The sequence below is a fragment of the Pezoporus occidentalis genome, unplaced genomic scaffold, assembly GCF_034315485.1.
Source record: "Pezoporus occidentalis ecotype Australia unplaced genomic scaffold, CSIRO_AGI_Poc_V1 ctg98, whole genome shotgun sequence".
NCBI lineage: Eukaryota > Metazoa > Chordata > Aves > Psittaciformes > Psittacidae > Pezoporus > Pezoporus occidentalis.
The window spans coordinates 2,171,834-2,189,466 of NW_026916347.1; the positions used below are offsets into that span (position 1 = coordinate 2,171,834).

The 17,633-nt window shown below is 40.2% G+C and overlaps 1 protein-coding gene across 1 annotated transcript in view; it reads left to right on the forward strand.

Moving 5' to 3' along the window:
- Positions 1 to 17,633, forward strand: part of WDFY4 (WDFY family member 4) — a 154,667-nt gene that overhangs the window by 52,237 nt on the left and 84,797 nt on the right. The window contains exons 20-36 of the mRNA XM_062606841.1: positions 180 to 411; positions 2,837 to 2,988; positions 3,503 to 3,614; positions 3,728 to 3,918; positions 5,494 to 5,646; positions 6,049 to 6,122; positions 6,962 to 7,123; positions 8,465 to 8,556; positions 9,581 to 9,680; positions 10,456 to 10,661; positions 11,255 to 11,424; positions 11,963 to 12,088; positions 12,559 to 12,720; positions 12,827 to 13,024; positions 14,529 to 14,646; positions 15,195 to 15,352; positions 15,787 to 16,025. Of these exons, the coding sequence (XP_062462825.1) occupies positions 180 to 411; positions 2,837 to 2,988; positions 3,503 to 3,614; positions 3,728 to 3,918; positions 5,494 to 5,646; positions 6,049 to 6,122; positions 6,962 to 7,123; positions 8,465 to 8,556; positions 9,581 to 9,680; positions 10,456 to 10,661; positions 11,255 to 11,424; positions 11,963 to 12,088; positions 12,559 to 12,720; positions 12,827 to 13,024; positions 14,529 to 14,646; positions 15,195 to 15,352; positions 15,787 to 16,025 (2,645 nt within the window). The remainder of the gene's footprint in view (positions 1 to 179; positions 412 to 2,836; positions 2,989 to 3,502; positions 3,615 to 3,727; positions 3,919 to 5,493; positions 5,647 to 6,048; positions 6,123 to 6,961; positions 7,124 to 8,464; positions 8,557 to 9,580; positions 9,681 to 10,455; positions 10,662 to 11,254; positions 11,425 to 11,962; positions 12,089 to 12,558; positions 12,721 to 12,826; positions 13,025 to 14,528; positions 14,647 to 15,194; positions 15,353 to 15,786; positions 16,026 to 17,633) is intronic.

The following is a 17,633-nucleotide window of genomic DNA, read 5'->3' on the forward strand; positions in this document are numbered from 1 at the left end:
ATACTTACATTTGTGACACTTCTGAAAGTCCAGTTTCTAAACAGTAGTTGATAATTGTGTTGCACAGCTGTCTGAGACTTCACTGAGGAAAGAGGCGGCAGGCAGTAGCTTCCAGGAAAAAGGCCTTAAGGTACCCCAAATGTATTGAGTCCCCTAAGTGAATTCTTCCTCTGTTGCAGATGCAGTATCTCCAGCCCTTACCAGGTAGCTGTATTTCCATGGAACCCTCTTCCTTTATTGATGTCTATGGGTACATAGCTACTCCCCGAATTTGGAAACAGAAGTCCTCCTTGACCTGGCGCCTTGGCCCTACATACTTGTTTGAAGAAGCCATCTCTGTGGAAACCATGGAGGTGATTAATAAGCTTGGCCCACAATACTGTAGCAATTTCCAAGCTGTACAGCTTCAAGGTATGTGATAATTCTCACCCACCAGTATTTGTTTGCCAGGCAGTGCTCTTTTTATTCTTATAATCTGCCATTAGTATTCCAGCTGTGCCTAAAACTTGCTCTAAAACCCTGGGACTCTGTGTTATTGAGTGGTGTATAAGACTGTAGTAAGATATCATAAGGATCTTATAACATACTGTAAATTGGGAAGAAGAAGAAAGCAGAAATCAAGCAGCAGAGAGAGATGGAGAATAAAGAGGGATAATGTCCTTCAGGAGATGTAAGACTGCAATTTCTGTTGGACAAATGTCAGAACAGCAACTTTAACTGAGATGTTCTGCATTTATGGTGCTACAGAAAAAACACATCAGAAAAAGAAGCATTGTCTGTAATTGCAGATGTCTGCAGAGTAGGAGAGAGTGCAGAGGAAAGAAGGGTAGGGGAATAAGTTACGTTCCATTTAATGAAGAGGCTTTTTAACTAAAGTATGCTGTGAGCTTTAATTATTAAACAGGCAGACAAAACATTTCATAGAATCATAGAATAATTAGGGTTGGAAAGGACCTTAAGATTATCTAGTTCCAAACCCCCTGCCATGGGCAGGGACACCTCACACTAAACCATGTCACCCAAGGCCTCGTCCAACCTGGTCTTGAGCACTGCCAGGGATGGAGCATTCACAACCTCCCTGGGCAACCCATTCCAGTGCCTCACCACCCTTACAGGAAAGAATTTCCTCCTTATACCCAATCTAACTTCCCCTGTTTAAGTTTTAATCTGTTACCCCTTGTCCTAAGTCTCTAATGAAGAGTCCCTCCCCAGCATCCCTATAGCCCCCTTCAGATACTGGAAGGCTGCTATGAGGTCTCCACGCAGCCTTCTCTTCTCCAGGCTGAACAGCCCCAACTTCCTCAGCCCGTCTTCATACGGGAGGTGCTCCAGCCCCCTGATCATCCTTGTGGCCCTTCTCTGGACTTGTTCAACAAGTAGTGCATTCACCTCTGTACTAGAGCTTGGGATGAAATGAATCTCCTGTTTGAAAAAAGCAGAATAATCTCACCTGCTGATGCTCCAGCCTCAAGCAAAGAGAGTGCTGTCTACATAGACAAAAAAAAAAAACAAATAAAATCTCCAAGTCAAGCTTGGGAAGGAGTTGTTGAAAGAGAAATGATATCAGAATAAAGCCCTAAAATAATATTACCACCAACAGAAGTCAGAAAGTTTAAATTTTTGAAGTGTTGTGTCTGTGATGTCTGGGATGTTTGTTCTCTGCATGGTGGCCTTCCTGGCTGAACTTCAGTACTAGTCATGGATTGTGGCTGTCTGATTCCAGCAGTGCCCTGATGCAGGGACATCATAGGGTGCTATGCAAGATGTAATCTCATAACTGTGAAATTTTACCTCTCTCCCCACCCCAACTCTTCTTTTTGGGGTGTGCAGGATACAGGAGCAGAGGGGGAATATGGTACCTAATATTTCCCTGATCTATCAAAACACCCAAAGAAGCTTTTCTAATGGAAAATTTTACATTAAAAAAAAAAAATGTCAGCCTGAACACCCAGATATTATGGTTCATTCCTTGAAATGGATTTAAGACCTTGTTGCGAACAGCAGTTTGAATTGATTCAGCGGTGTTGTGTCCCATCTCACCAGTATCTCACCAAGCAGCAGCAGCTGTGCAAAGGCTTAGCCATAATCTATGATCTACTGGAAGGGAAATAGGTGACACAGTTTTTGCACATTTATTTCTAGTTAATCTTCATGAAGGAAATAAGCTAATTCTTTTTGCCTATAGGGCTGTGTCACAAGCATTATTAAACAGTTTCATGAATCAACTGCTTTCCCAGTCTATAAAATTGTCAAAAATACAAACTGTTTTAAAGGTACACATAGTTTTTCCAAGTGCAAGCAGAAACAGAAAATTATTGAAGGAAAAGTATTTGGGAATTTCATATAACCGTTAAGCCGCTGAACCTGGTAATTTTCAGAAGCTTCCCATGTGTTCTGAGTTGGCAGCTCTGACTTTTGCTTCTGTCCTTTTTCTTCTACATGAATCGTTGCTCCTGCTACTCCTGAGAAAGCTCACAGTAAAATGGAAGGCCTCAGTAATGTTTTCTTTGTCCAGAAAGTTTGTTTATATTGCTTGGACAGAGAAGGTTTATTCTGGACTCTACTAAGCTTTCTGAGATACTGAGAGAGGTTGCAGGATCTATACAAAGCAGTGACCAGAGGAAACAAGTAAAGCATATCTCATATTGGTGCTTATGCTGGCAAGATGCCATGGATTGTGTTGCAAAGGGTGAAGGTTTTTTTCTTGTTATAGTTAAATCAAAATCAAATTACTATCTAAACCTTGGTTAACTTCAGTTATTTTTCATCTCCTTCTTCTGTCTCATGTGCTGAGGATGCAAAGTGCCTTCAGAGGCTTACAGTCTCTTTGTTTTAGGTGAGGACCAGTACAGCAATCATAATCCGACTTCTCTGGTGGCAGAAGAGAAGATTTCTTTTGGGATCAATGCCATGTGCTCATCTCTTACTACAGTCCAAGATATAAAGAGCTTCTACAATGAAGTGGATGGCCGACTGATTGCCAAAGAGGTCACAAATTTCCCTCAGTTGTCTTAAGCACATTTTTTCTTGTTTCTAGAGCAACTTCTGTGACTTTGTCTTAGTTGTGTACCTTCAGTGATCCCTCCCCCACCCAAGCTTCTCTTCCCATTCTTCAACTCCATTCTACACATCTGTGGAGAGGAATAGACTGGATACTGGGAGCACAATGTTAAAAGCCTTTCTTAAAACAGCAACAGAAGCCACAGTTTTCAGGATTAATGATAATTCATTCCAGTCTGTGATTTCACAAAGTCTTGAAATGATCTTTCACATGCTATACAAGCATTCCTGCCAATTCTAGGCCTACTGACATGTCAAAGTAATGGGATTGTAGGAAATATTAGGTGGGTGAATGCTAGTCCTAACAATCAACTTTGAAGGAAAAATAAAATGTTTCATAGTCTAAAAGTAATAAAATAAGCTAAAGTATTAGACTGTGCGCTTGTAACTTTTCTTTCCAGCAGAAAGGGGTGTCTTTTAAGATGTCTTTTATCTGTTTTAGATTGGGATTAACTCTCGGGACAGTTCAACTCTAATATTCCTAGCTAAGAATATTGCTGGACACCTCTCAGGTTCCTTGCGGACTATTGGGTCAATTGCTGTGGGCCAATATGGTAAGTGCGCTATTCTTTAATGTTTCATATTTCTTAAGAGTTTGGCCTTTCTCTGTCCAATAACAAATTTAGTCCATGTAATTTCCTGGTAGATTAACACTGTGATTTCCTAGGAGTAAGAGTGTTCCAGTCCTCTCCAGCAGCTACTAGCCTGAACTTTATTGGAGGCCCTGCCATTCTTCTGGGTGTCATTGCTATGGCCTGTGATGACCACACCATGTATGCAGCTGTCAAAGTCCTGAGCTCCATCCTGAACGGTAGCCCAATGAGTGAAAAATTGATGAGGCACATGCATGGTTACCAGGTAGATACTCTTTTGTTCATTCATTCTGGTTATAGTCTTTCTCTTGGAGAACTCATCTCAAAACCTATTGATGGTAATAAACCAAACATATCCTGGCTCTTGGCACTTACGGTTGGAACTTAACCATAAATTAGGTTAGTAAGTTAAGTAAAGTAAGTTAGAAGATCTTTGAGAGGGGGATATAGGATAGGGCTCTGAATCCTGTGCTTACAGTCTCTGGTAGCCTCTATAACAGTTTATCTGCTGATGGGAAGGTGGGGACAGGTGTCTCCTGGTCAGACATAATTTAATAAACTAAATAAACCACAGATTTGAGAGCTGTGCACCTTTAACCTTTTATCAGACCCTCCCACAAAAGACCACTTCTCAGGTAGATCTGTTCTCTCCTCTTGGTTCGTCCAGCCTAAGATTCCTCTTTACAAGACTGCCCAGTGTAGGGCTGACAATGAATTCCTATTGTTCAGTCTTCATTGTGTGTTAGGAATTGTTCTGATACAAATAAGTGCTATCTGGATTTTATTGATTAGGTCTTTCCTAAATTTAGGTCTTTCAAACTGGAAAGCTGCGCAAACTGAAGAGCTTTGGTGTATCTAAGCAGTATATACATAATATTGCATGAGTTAAGACTCACGTGTGAAGTTTCAGTTCAGTATCATTACTTTATGCTATGTAGACTAAGTAGTCTTGTGGAACAGAGAAGACTCTTTAACGGAGACAGTTCCAAATGCAACTCTTAACAGTATGGCTTCATAAATAATTTATTACAAGCTTTCCATTTTCCATTTTCCCAGTTTGTGAACTGTTCATAAATTGATCCTGATTCATATGAATATATTTATAATACTTAGATATTGCTTGTCCAACCCTTTCTTGTAGGTGAGTGCCTGTCTGTAGATTGTGTACAAGCTGTTCCTTTCAACATTATAGTATATAGTGTTCTTTCCATGTGACTGATCATCATATTGTAATGGATGCTCTTTGTTTGGTTGTCTGAACTTTTTATTTTTGAACAGCCGATTAACAAAAATGTCTTTATTTATTTTCAAATGAATTCTGCTCCTCCTAAACTATAAAAAGGTAGTGGCTTTCTGAACATTTCTTTTCTCACTGCATCAGGAATTCATTGAATAATCAAAGATAGACTCAGTTGAGAAACTGGCAAGGTTTCACACAGATGTCTCATTTGAACAGGTCGATGTTCATATATGTTTTGAACTAACACCATTTGCAAGCAACTAAGAACATACCCATGAAGAATAGTGTAGAAAACCTACTGTGGTTATTTACAATTATACTTGCATGTTGCTTTTTGTAAATTCCATTTAGAAAAATATGGCATGTATTTTGCTCCTGTTCAATGCTAGAGAGCTGTCAAACTCCTTCAAAAACTTACCCTTTCACTTGCTACGTGAAATTTCATGCCTGAACTGAAATCTTCACTTTCTTCATGATGTTTATGTACATTTGTCTTGAATTAAAAAATAGTGTAATATGTTAGATTATAAATACAAATTTATACTCAGCAGGTACTTAAGTTGTTTTTTTTTGTTGGGTTTTGGGTTGGTTAATTTTCAGTTGCTGGCCTATCTATTGAAGATGAAGACACAGCTATTAAACAACAGGATTTTGCAGTTAATTTTCTCCCTAGTGGGCACAGCTGAGCTTGGCCTTGAGTCTTCAGTCATAAAGAATTATAGTGCATTCCAGTATGTTCTCTGCAACTTTGAGGTAAATCTGTTGACATTACTTTGTGGTTTTGGTCTTTTTTTTTCTAATGACTCTATAGTATAAGGTTTCATTTGTTCATGTCACCTCCTGGATCCAGTATTTGGGATGGGGTGGTGCATGGTGATTTTCCATGCTGTGGCTCACGGTCATCTGTCACCATGGCTCCCCACTGTCCTCCAGTGCAGTTTCTGGAGTGTTCCTGCAGACCCTGAGGGTCTCCTCCTCAGGGCTAACTCAGGAGCAGCAACTCCTCACACTGGTAGGGATTTACAGTGCCTGCAGGTTATCATTGCTGACTGGGAGTTTATGATGTTCTCCTTCCTGAAATACTTGTAACTGCCACAGGTACTGTCCTCTCAGCTCAGCACAGCAGTAAAACCTCTGCTTTCCTTTGTCTTTCAGCTTTGGATGAAAGCACCAGAAAATCTTGACCTTGCTCTTTTTTCACATCTTGTGGAAATCTTGCAGTCTTCCAGGTATACAGCTAGTGTTTGAATCAGAAACGTGGGAAAAGCTCATCTGTAACCTGAAGCTGGAACTGTGAGGTGGATATTAGGGGTCCTAGTTGGAATCAGTGAACTCTGGGAGTGAATCATTCCTTTATTGCTCTTTCAAGGCTGGAGTTAGTGATTTGATTAGCCCCTGAGTTGGCTGTGGGACCAGATTGGGAAAAGCTATATCGTAAGCTGGCTCACCAGGTTACCCTGCTGTACAATGAAAATTCAAATGTCTGCTGGGTGGGGGAAGTCTGAGTGCTTGAACTGAATGTGAAATAATAATAAAAAATAAATAAATAAATGGTTCAAGGTGCGTTTAAGTCCAAAACACAACCCAGAAGATTTTTTAAAACAGTATTCTTTTTTAATCATGGGTACTGGAGTTACCTGTATCTGAAGAGAGATTGCGTGGCAGAGGGTCTGAGTAGAGCAGGATACTAGACTCCTCCTTTTTGGTACCAGAAAGCTTTATGCAGAGCTGTCTGGTGTCTCTTTCTGAGTTTTATAGGAACAGCATTTATTACCACCAACTCATTGCTTGAAAATAGAGTAAGGGTGTTTTCTTTGAACTCATCGAAGTGCAGCAGTTTCTAGGGGAGAAGACAAATGGGAAGAGTAGAGAACACACAAAGAAGTTTTCAGATCTCCATTGCTGACACATACTCAATTTGTCTGACAGTGTTTGAAGTGTTGCCAAAGCAACATTAGAAGCCAAAGGTGTAAGGTATCAGAGCAACCTGAGAATTTTTTTAGCTGAAATCCAGCAAATTTGGTTCCTTCCAGTAAAAGCTTTTAATAGTCCCTGTGCTTTTTTACAGAGATGGATGTCAGAATGCTGCAGTTGCCTACCAGGTGCAAATGGTGCCCAAGCTCATTTTCCTCTTCAATGATCCTGAAATTAGTAACTCCAGGATTACTGTGGCCTGCACTATTCTCTCCCATCTGTTGCAAGGATACTTTAACACAAGGGATGTTCTTAGGTAACCTTCAAGTCTACAGCTCTTTCTCAGTTTGCGGATATGCTATACCTCTGCCAGTGCTGGAGAGCACTCTATAGAACTTCCTCCACCTCATCTTTGGTAGGAGCCCCCATATCTGTGGCAACTGAAGGATCCCCATTGATGAAACCCTCTTTCATGCCTTCAAAACAGACTTCAGTCCAACCTTACATTTGTGTGAAGATGGCTTGGATGATGATCATTGCAATGCAAAATGGTACAAACAATTCTGCTGGTATGACTGGAACTAGTCAAAGTCTGTACTTTGGTTTCACTAAGGCCAGCCCTGAAAATATTGCAATCACTGTACTATTGCAACTTGGCCACAGTCAATTATGTACCTAATCCTCTTGGTTTGGCTTATATCCCAGTAACTATCATTTTTGTTCTTGAATTTCAGTCAGTTAATGCGTGTTAATGTATGCATGTTCTTATCCTGGGGTTGTGTGTGTTAATCTATTATTTTTTCATATAGGTGTGAGTAGTGGATTTAGTATATCAAATTTGACATGTAGTAAGGAGTGTGAATGAGCATTTTTCTTAAAAGACCATATTTTTTTATTCCATGGTAATTTGATTGGTTGTCAGGCCCAAGAGTGATGAGCAAGTGGATAAAGACAGTCCCAATCCTTCCAGCTGCAGGACAGCAGAGACTATAGCACGCTCTCAGCGTGCAACACTGAAAGGTGTTGGGGTTTCTGCTGGTCCCAGACTTTTGGCACATCTAATGGATGTGGACACACCTAATGCATGTGAACTGTTCAAGTGTTCTGTTGCTTAAGAAATGTCCTTGTGGGCAGGAGGAGTTATGCACTTTCACTAAATGTGTACTTCACATTATCCATCCTTAGAACCCTACCTTAGGTAATGTGCTAAAGCAAACTACAGGTGATAATAGATTGCCAGTCCTCCCTGAGTATATGCTGAGGTTTCTCTGCTCTTCTTTATGTGCTTGGAAACCAAGTGGTGACAGCAGTGATATCTGAATGTCACAGGCAATTCAGTCTTCTATGAACAGAGTGCTAAACTCAATATTGCTTTTCTCCTGGTGGAAGATCTTTAAAATCAAGAAATAGGTTAAAATGTTTCCATAGTAAAATAGCTATTACTTGCATTTGCAGAATCATGTCCTTTTTATTTACTTCCTAGTGTATGAACTTTTGCATTCCTATTTCAACCCTATTTCTACAGTGATTAGAATTTCCAATGGTTGTTACTAACAGTCATTGTCAATGAGTACTGATATTTGCATGTAATCTCAAAGTAATTAAATGAACGTTTGTCTTTCTGCTGACCAAAATTGCTTCCCTCTTTCTCTGCAAGGATTGGATTGTTCCTTGTTTACACTTTGAAACCTTCTTCTGTGGATGAAAATCATATTTGCCTGGATGGTGTGGCTGAGGTGCCGAATGAAGGTAAGAAGCTACCATTGGTGTATGTGTTCTGATAGATCAGTAAAGTACTACCCTTCTTCCCCAAGTCAGGATGAACCCTAAATGCGTCATAGTGTTTCTGCCTGCAGTGGCCGGAAGAGACAATTCAGATGGCTTAATATGGAAAGGGACAGGATGCATTGAGGCGACCTGAAATTGTAGGGAAAACTTCCGTTGTTACAAAGGCCTGATGTGAAGAACAGTGAAGTCACAGTCACTGTGTGTATATATATCTCCTCAAAAGACTTGACCTACTGCAAGATCCTCTTCTTGCTAAGAGAGTTCCCCTTTTGTCCTCTCTCTGCTAAAAAGCCAACAGTACTTTGGCTGCATTGTCCAGAAACAACATAATGTTGGATTTCACAGATATACAGAGGGATGAAGGCCATTAAATTAAAATTGTCCCAAAACGAGCATACTAGGCTGTTACAAGGAATAAGATTTCACTTGGCATCCTGGATTTTCTGTGAACACTTTGATACATTTACAGTTGTAGCACATAATAATGTGGAACTCTGCACCTTTTAAAGCATCTGCATATTTATGTCGGCTTTGTGTGTGGGAGCTTCCAGGCAGCTGACTCTTTCATTGTGGTATTTCACTTGAGATGATATTGATTATTGTACCTCTAAACAATGTATTAAGGAGGCACTAATTACTGTAGTTATATATATAGACGTCACAGCTAAGCATTCCAAATCAGATTGCCTATTTACATTTCCCTCTCTAGTTAAACTGAGATTGCTTCCTGTGGATTATTATTCAACATGTAGTCTGGATGAGATTCAATTAACTCTGAAGAGAGGACTTTGACAATGTCAGCAGTGGTCTGATGTTAGCAGGAATTCTTACATCTAAAATCTGATGTCTGCATCTTTTTACTCTACAAAAGACTGATATAAATACTTCCACTGGGCTAATCTAGTGCAAACAAGGTTGTTCATCAAAGCAATGGAACATGTGTTCCGTCTCTTCATTACTCTTTATTACTTTCTGATATTTGTAGCCTTAAGCCAAACATCTGGAAGGACAATCTGGCTTCGAAACCAGTTACTGAAGATGCTGTTAGATGTAATGCGCTCAGACAAACTTCATCTGTCCTCTGAGTAAGTAGGAACAATTTAGGAAGGTATATGTAAGTGTCTCTGTCTTCTAGATTTCCTCCTTGCTGGTGCTTGATCAGGACACACTGATAATATCTGAGTCTCAGCAAAACAGTAATTAAATGCAGACTGGATTCAGAGTTATTTTTTGTCAGTAATTTATCAGGCATTCACACAGATACCTGTGTGATACCATTTTGAAAAAAATTAATGTTTTCAGAAAATGTCTCAAAGGAGGAACTCGTATATTGCTGTTTCTTCTGCACTGCAAGGGTTGAAGAAATCACAGCTGTCTTTGAAAATCAGTTCAAGCTAAAGTGGGATTACTTGCACCCATCTATTGTAACCATGAGCATGCAGTTACTATAGCTCTACCTTGTATAACTGAAAGATGGAGGTCTTAGTGCTAGGTGCTGAAACTGTGCATTTTCATATGCTGGACTTCAAAATTTAAACAGGAATTTTTGATTTCATAGGTTGAAAAATATAGTCTGTGATGTGTCTTCAGTTCTTGATACACACTATCAGAAGGAGATTTATGTTAATGAACTTTTTTGTCTGACAGTAATATAAGGTTGGATTTAGTAGGAATTGAGCACCTTGAATTGTGTGTTAAGTTTTATGATTCTGTGTTGCGGTATGCTCTTAATCAGATTTATTTTTTTTTCTAGAGAAACCTGAGTTTCTAGATCACTTAGAGATAATTTTTAAATAAAATCTCCTTTCTGTCTTCCATCATGTTTCCTTTCATTTGTTTTAATTTCCCTGTTTGTCCTAGGCAGCAAGAAGAGACATTTTTGGCGCTGGGACCAGATTGGTTTCTGTTGTTCACGCAGAGCTACCTGCACTCCAGCACAGTTGTGCTAGGAATCAAGCTACTTCTGTGCTTCCTCCACAATCGCTTGCTGCTGAACAAATTCAAGGAGGGGATAGTAGCTGGCCACTGGCTGGAGAACAGCTCTGCGGGAGTGACTATTCTAATGGGTATGTGTTGGTTTAATGTTCCCGAAACAATCCCTTGATCCAGCTCAGTGACAGGAGATTGCTGAAGTGATGGGAGAGTTCCTACTGATCTCAATAGACCAAGAACTGATCCTACTTTCTAGGTGAGTCTGTCCCAGTCCTTCAGCTTTTCTGTGCTGAAGAGTGGAGAGCCATCCTTCGCCCTTGCATGACAGTTGGCACTTTTGATTAGCAGTTGCAGTGAAATGGCCCTTTTTGTCCTGTATGAAATAGGGCTAGTTGGTAAACTTGTGAGGTGTTGAGATGTTAGCTCAACCTTCTGTTTCTTTAAGATACGTTCAGCTTGCTTTTTGTTAACTAGACCTGTGGTTCTGAGAAGGGGAAGAGAAAGGAAGAAGGATTCAGGAAGAATCTCTTGTAACAAAAGTTATAGTGGGAAAAACTGTGATCTAGGGAAGTTTTTTAAACTGTTGTTATTGCAGCTTAGCAGAGCACTACATGGCCTGGGACACATATGTATGAGGATAAAAAGTTGGGTCACTAATCCTTCCTCTGATATGGCATTCATTTTTACACACTTCCTCAGAATGTTTTATTTTTCTTTTCCTTTAAAGATAATTTAAAAACTCATCCTTCAGTGCCTGACAATGGCTCCTTCTTGATTTTTGGCTTTTCTGTGTTGCAAAGATGTCTGACTGATCATGTCCACATCCCTGAGGTCTACTTGCTTGTGGCAGGGCTCTTTTTGGCAACTCCACCATCTGAACCACCTGAAGTGGCTAAGGTATGAAAAAAATAGTAGACAAGCATGAAGCTGTTATTGCTTCACTACTTTAGCATTTTGTGGCCTTTTCTGTGAGAGGATTCTCAAGCAAGTTGACTCTACTTGGTTTTTGTGGTAGTTAAAATTAGTCTGTCGTACTTTAAAATTAAGTAAGTTAACTTTGATTTAAAGAAATTTGTGTTCAAATTGTTCATGTGGGTCTTAAATGACGTTTACTGTACTTTAGAATATATTTTAGATTTGCTTCCTCGTCTGCTCTTACATTAAGACTCATTAAAGTCTCAGAATCAGTGGATTTGGTAATTCCCTCCAGTGTCCTGGAAAGCCATAAGGCAGTTTTGTCCCAGTAGTGCCAAGGATGTATTTCAGAAGACAATCCATTAGTGCTATCCTGGGGAACCATACTTAATAGGTAAAGGAGGAGCTGCTGGAGATGAAAATGTTTTGGTGTTTTTTCTGATGTGGAGAGCAGGCATTTTTCTTGATATATCCTATATAATTCACATCTCATCTTGAAATAACTTTCCTCCTTTTGTAGAAAGATCTTGAGTCTATGTTGCAGTGGATCTTACAGCACCACCTTATGGAAAATGTCCTCAAAATTGGATTGTGTCCAGAGGCAGCTGCTTTGCTGCTGGAAATGGTTAGAGTCACTGTGGACAAGGTAAGCATTTTATTGCAAGGACAGTGCAGTGTGAAGGGCAGAATAAAGTGCCTGAGAATTTCAGATGTCAGTAGCAGTCTTCACCTTGTAGCCACTAACCTTTCTCTGCACTCACAGGGAACTACTGAGCATAACGGTATGCTTCAGAGCATCAGCGTAGCTATTGGTCTGGTTATGTACTTAGCAGATGATGTGATGGGCTCATGTTTAAGAGCTTCTGAGCACAGATATGGATCCTACACACAGCATTACCCTTTTTTTTTTTTTTTTTCATTCTTGAGGGTGAGGATATGCCATCTTTGCGATTGGGTGTATCTTCAATCTGGAAGTTGGCTGCTTGTGCCTTGCCTGACTTCTATGCCCATGTCATATTTACTTAGTTGTTTAGGAATACCTAGAGAGAGCAAATGTGAGCTTATATGAGCGAGAGGAGTGGTGCCTTGACTAAATACACATTTGTCTGTGTTCAGCCTGTTACAGATGCAGAAGCCTTCTGGGAAATTGCCTATCCAGGGAACGTTATCCAGTTTCTGTGCTTGATCTATCACATTTATACTCAGGACCCCGTTTGGCACTGTCCTGACTTCTTGAAAGCTTTGGCTATGGTTGCTTTCCATTCTGGACCACCCAAGGTGTGTGCATCTAAATCAGCATGAGTCCTTCAGATCAGAGTTGGGTTGCTAGGAGGAAAAATCAGTTTAAAGATGAATTAAAATGCATTGCTGTCTGCTTCCACAGGGAGGCGCTGAAGGCCTTTTGACTCCTGATGGTCCAGCCATTGCTGAAGGGAAAGGCTGTCTTGATCCCTCCCCGCTCCCACTTCGGCCACACCCTGCCAAGAAACAAGTGTGGGATTTTGTGCGAGTCCTCCTGATGGACAGTCTTGTCAACATCCCAGCAAACAAACAAGGGCATCCACTTGAGCTGCTTCTTGAGGTCTCTATTGTAGTCATCAGGCTTTGCTGCTCTACCTTGCACTGGGGTTGGAAGGGCAGGAGGTATCCTGCTAGTGTCCTAGTGAAAAAAGTGCTAACAGTGATGAAGACATGTATTCATTCAGCATTTTCAACAGTCTAGGAAAAGGGTGGGATCAGAGCTCTTCGAAAGATCCTGGCAGATCTGGACAGCCAGCTTAGTGGAATGGAATTCCTACCTTTTCAACAGGGAAGAAAGGCCTTTTCTGCCTGCTCAGTATTCATGTGAACTAAGAAAATGATGCCTCTAGACAAAAACAGAGGCATTTTTCAGGCAATATTCAATATTGAAGTATAGTGTGAAAAAAATGACTCTTTTCCCTGGTAATACCTGCTTGTCACTAGAGCAGCCCTTGGATTTGCTGAGAACAGAAAATTTCACATAAAGTATTCTCGTGTACTGTTTTTTGAGAAAACAATTCTTTTCCATTGTTCAAATAAACCAAAAACAACTGTCTTCACTTTTAGTATAGACTAATACAAGCTGTAGCAGCTGAGTCTGAATCATGGACTTCAATCAGTCAAAGCACTGGAAAGAGTCAGAGTAGCCTGAAGGAAAGGAAAATGAAAAATCTAGGCTTCATCTCCAATTTTCAATAGTCCAGGTGTTCCAGATGTGAATTCTGATGCAGACATAGCTTAGTAATACACTTAGTAATGAACTTAAGCTTGACTGCAACTGTCATGAATTAAATAATTTTGTGGAGCAGCAGTTCCCAAAGGCTTATGCAGTAACATCCCAAGGGTTGGTACAGTTTAAAATAGAGTATGACTCTTTTGATTATCTGAATCCTGAGCCTGCTAATGGAGCTGAAGTTCCCTGAGAGCAAGATCTCTTGGGAATCACCTGTGAGACTGGCTTCTGGCTCTGTGCAAAACCTTGTTTGTATTCAGTGTGCAGAGGGCAACAGTGCTGGCTGTCATCTAGAGAATGTAGACCTGTGTAGGACTTCTTCCTGTTTTCTCAGCTAGGGTGTGAGGTTCTGTCACCTCACCTGATGCCCAGTAATTTTCTGCACATGCACTCTTACTAACTCTGCATGAGAGGTGCTATGTTGCCTTGCACAGAGGAGTACACCAAATCTCTGCATTTATGTATCATTGTAGATTAGCTGTCAGAGAAACCTTCTCATCTTGTAGCAGCTGTTTTGTGTGCTCACAGCAAGAGCTAAGGTGTGTAAGAGAGGTGGAGTAGTTGTCCTTGCTCTTCTTGCTTTTCCTTTCACCTTCCTAATATGGTGTCTAGTTGTTTATGAGAAATATTGGGCATTTTGAATTATCTCAGATAGTACTAAGTATCTCTTGGAATTTCTACTTGTTTCCTTGAGCAAAACTTCTGAATCTGATTCTTTGACAGACATAATCTTCCAAAAATCCAATGAAATCAAACTGAATTTGAGTCTGATTTCCTGGCTGTTTCCTGGCTATTTTCCTGCAGTACTAATATGTATATGGTCACTGTATAGGCTTCTCCAGAGGATGCCACCAGCGAGCAGAAGAGACATTTTCAGACAGAAGTTTTGCTGTCTGCTATGGATGTCTTCAATGTTACCAGCCAAGGCGAGGGGAAAACAAGACCAAGAGGTGAGTGGTGAGAATCAGGTCATTAGCTAGCTGATATTTAGAATATAGATGTAATTGCTTGAAAGGTTTGGAAGCAGTAGCTAGAAGGACAGTTCAGCTGGCAGGCTGGACTGTCTCTTCACTCCAGCTGTAGGCAAGTTTGCATAAATTACTGTGGTTTTGCCATTTTTCTGGAGAGCCTCTTTTTTTTACTTTTAGAGAACAGATTTTGAACATTAAAAAGGGAGTACTTAGAAACGCAGCTTTATTCTTGAGTGCTTCTATAAACAACCATGATAATTTAGTGGTTGCTGCTTTCCTTTCTGGTTATTAGTTGCACCAGTCCTTCATGATTTTAGTGAGACTGGTTCTGCCCTTAGAATGGAGCCATCATTTCTGCACTGAGTGAAGTATTTCTGCCAGACCTGGAGCTTCCTTGGACATTTCCATGTTTGAGACATGATATCAGACTGTTCCTTCTCAGCTCGAGTAACCTCATGTATCACATCATGGGGTTTATTGCATTTCAGCTGGTTTTGGAATAATCAACCCTCTTGTATCCTCTCCAGGGAGCAGTGACCCTCATGGCACTTCAGAATCAGCTGTGCCTGTATCCATGATGAATATTGCTTACTTTGCTCAGAAGCTGTTTGAGAAACTGAACAGCAGAATGTTTGCTGCTGACCCCAAGCAAATCCTGATCTTCTCCGTCAAACAGATTGCAGGGGTGAGTTACATGATTTTTTTTTTCCAACTGTCAGCATGTTGTAATGGGCTCTTTCACACTGACATTGTGATACCACAATTCTCAAAAAGATGGCTGTAATCAGTTTGGTAATTGTGAATGTTCCTGTTTTCTTACATGAACACATAATGGCTCTAAATGACAATCAGAGATAGATGATGCAGCATAAAGAAGAGATAGCTTTTTTTGTGCTGCTGTCTGTTGGCTATGTACATGTTGCTGAACAGGAATAAATCTCTTCCACAATTCGGGGGGCTTCAGCAGAAATGCAGAAAAATTGAATTTGTATCTAACAGGAAGTTAAGAGGAACTTTGTTGAAATAAGTTTGCAACAGCTTAAATGAAGTGAGTGGGGAGGATCCTTGGGGAGAAAGTTCTTTGAGCAAGCCAAGTACTCTGTTCTTTTCTTTTCACAGGTCTTAGGAAGCTCTGTTTCTCAAAAGGAAGCTCTCCTCAATGCCCTGTACAGCTGTCTAAACAGAGCCATCCTATACTGCCTATCCAGACCGCAACAGTCGCTGCCTGAACAGTTTAATGTCCTGAACACTCTCAATGTCCTGCAGGAGCAGTGGGACCTTATTTTTGCAACTTACAACTCAAATAATAATTTCACCATCTGCCTAATGTACTGCCTTTGCCAACTGAATTCGGGCAGGTACAAATATTCATCTCAGTATAGTGCTTGTTTATATCTCTGTGCTTTTATTTATGGGAGTGTATGCAGAGAGGGAGCTTTCGTAAAAGTTGCGCAATAGCCATTTTAGTGAATCACTAGAACCTGAGACTGAGCTATATTTAGATAGACGAAGGACTTTGGATGTGGTACATGTACTAGCAAGCATTTGACCCATTGGGCTCAATGCTCTGAGGGTTTAAAGCACCAGTTTGCTTTAAGTATGACAAACCTTCTCCTCTGACTTGATGTCTGTTGAAGTGTCAGAGTAAAGACACTTAGGGAAAGACGGCTGTTTTCCTCACAGACTTAAACATGAAAACAGCAGAATTTTTTTGGCACCATTTTTTATTATTTAATTTAGCGGATAGGAAATTTACTAATGTGGACAGTATTCTGGATGCAATGGATTGTCTTTCAGCACAAAAGTGGAAGGGATAAGCTGTTCTTCAGTGTCAGAAAGCTATTTTTTCCTTGAAATATACTAGTGAGCAGAGGGTTTCCTACCACCTCTCTTTCTCAAAGGCAGACTAGTACGTGTGTTCGTGGGTGTAATAAGCAAGGGATATTGGATGGTAATAACAGTGACTTTTTTTTTTTTTAATTTTGAAAAGGGCAACTCATTTCAGATACACCCACACAAGCTTGCATGTTTGTCTAAGTAGAACCCTTAAATTTGCACTTAGGTTAAATTGCTACTCTTTATTAACCAAAGCATATGTGTTTTATCTGTTTTACTCATCCAGCATTTCCAGCAGCTTACTCATTTTGGAGGAGTAACTGCAGTTAACAAGGTTGAACTTATTTCAGTGGAGCTGGCTCACAAGCCCATCATTAAAACGAGAATCTGGAAATCTTTCTGGGATGTGGGCTAGAATCACTCCTTAAGCGTGCAGGTGGCCAGTCTCTGAGACATCTGCATGAGCTAATTTAGGGAGATGTTTTTCCTAATCCAGCAGCTATTCTTGTGTGGGTACTTTTAAAATTTATATAAAATTGTGCATGGGTCTTGTGAATCTGTTACGGTTATTGTTACTTGGATCTGAGCTGCAAAGTCTTGGTCATACTGAAGTTGGGAGTTTTACCTTGACTTGGATAGGGCTAGAACATCCATACCCACTCTGTTCGCTGTTTTTACAGGTGATGTATCAGAGGTACTCTTGCTAATGTAAGATGGGGAACTGTTTCAGTTCAAGCCTTCTGTGCTGTTTAGTTGGTCTGAATTGAATCCATTAACACAAGATCACAACAAAAATAAGCTGCACTTCCTGTGGTCTTTTCTTGATTGTTCTCATTCCAGTCAGATAATAATTTCCAGGGCAAAACTGTTGAGATGGGGTAAGGGTTGCTTGTATGTAGCAAGAGCAGAAAACATATATTTTTTTTTAATATATTACAGTAATGTTAGTGCTATCCAAAATCCGAACACAGCAAACCCAGGGAATCAGAATTGTGGTATTTAAAAGAAAATCCAAAATTAAAGTGACAGCTTTGCATACCCAAGAGGTCTGACTCTCCCATGTAGTAGTGCCTGTTTGTAATTGAAAGAACGTAGTATGTTACTAGTGCTTCTATATAATATATAGATTA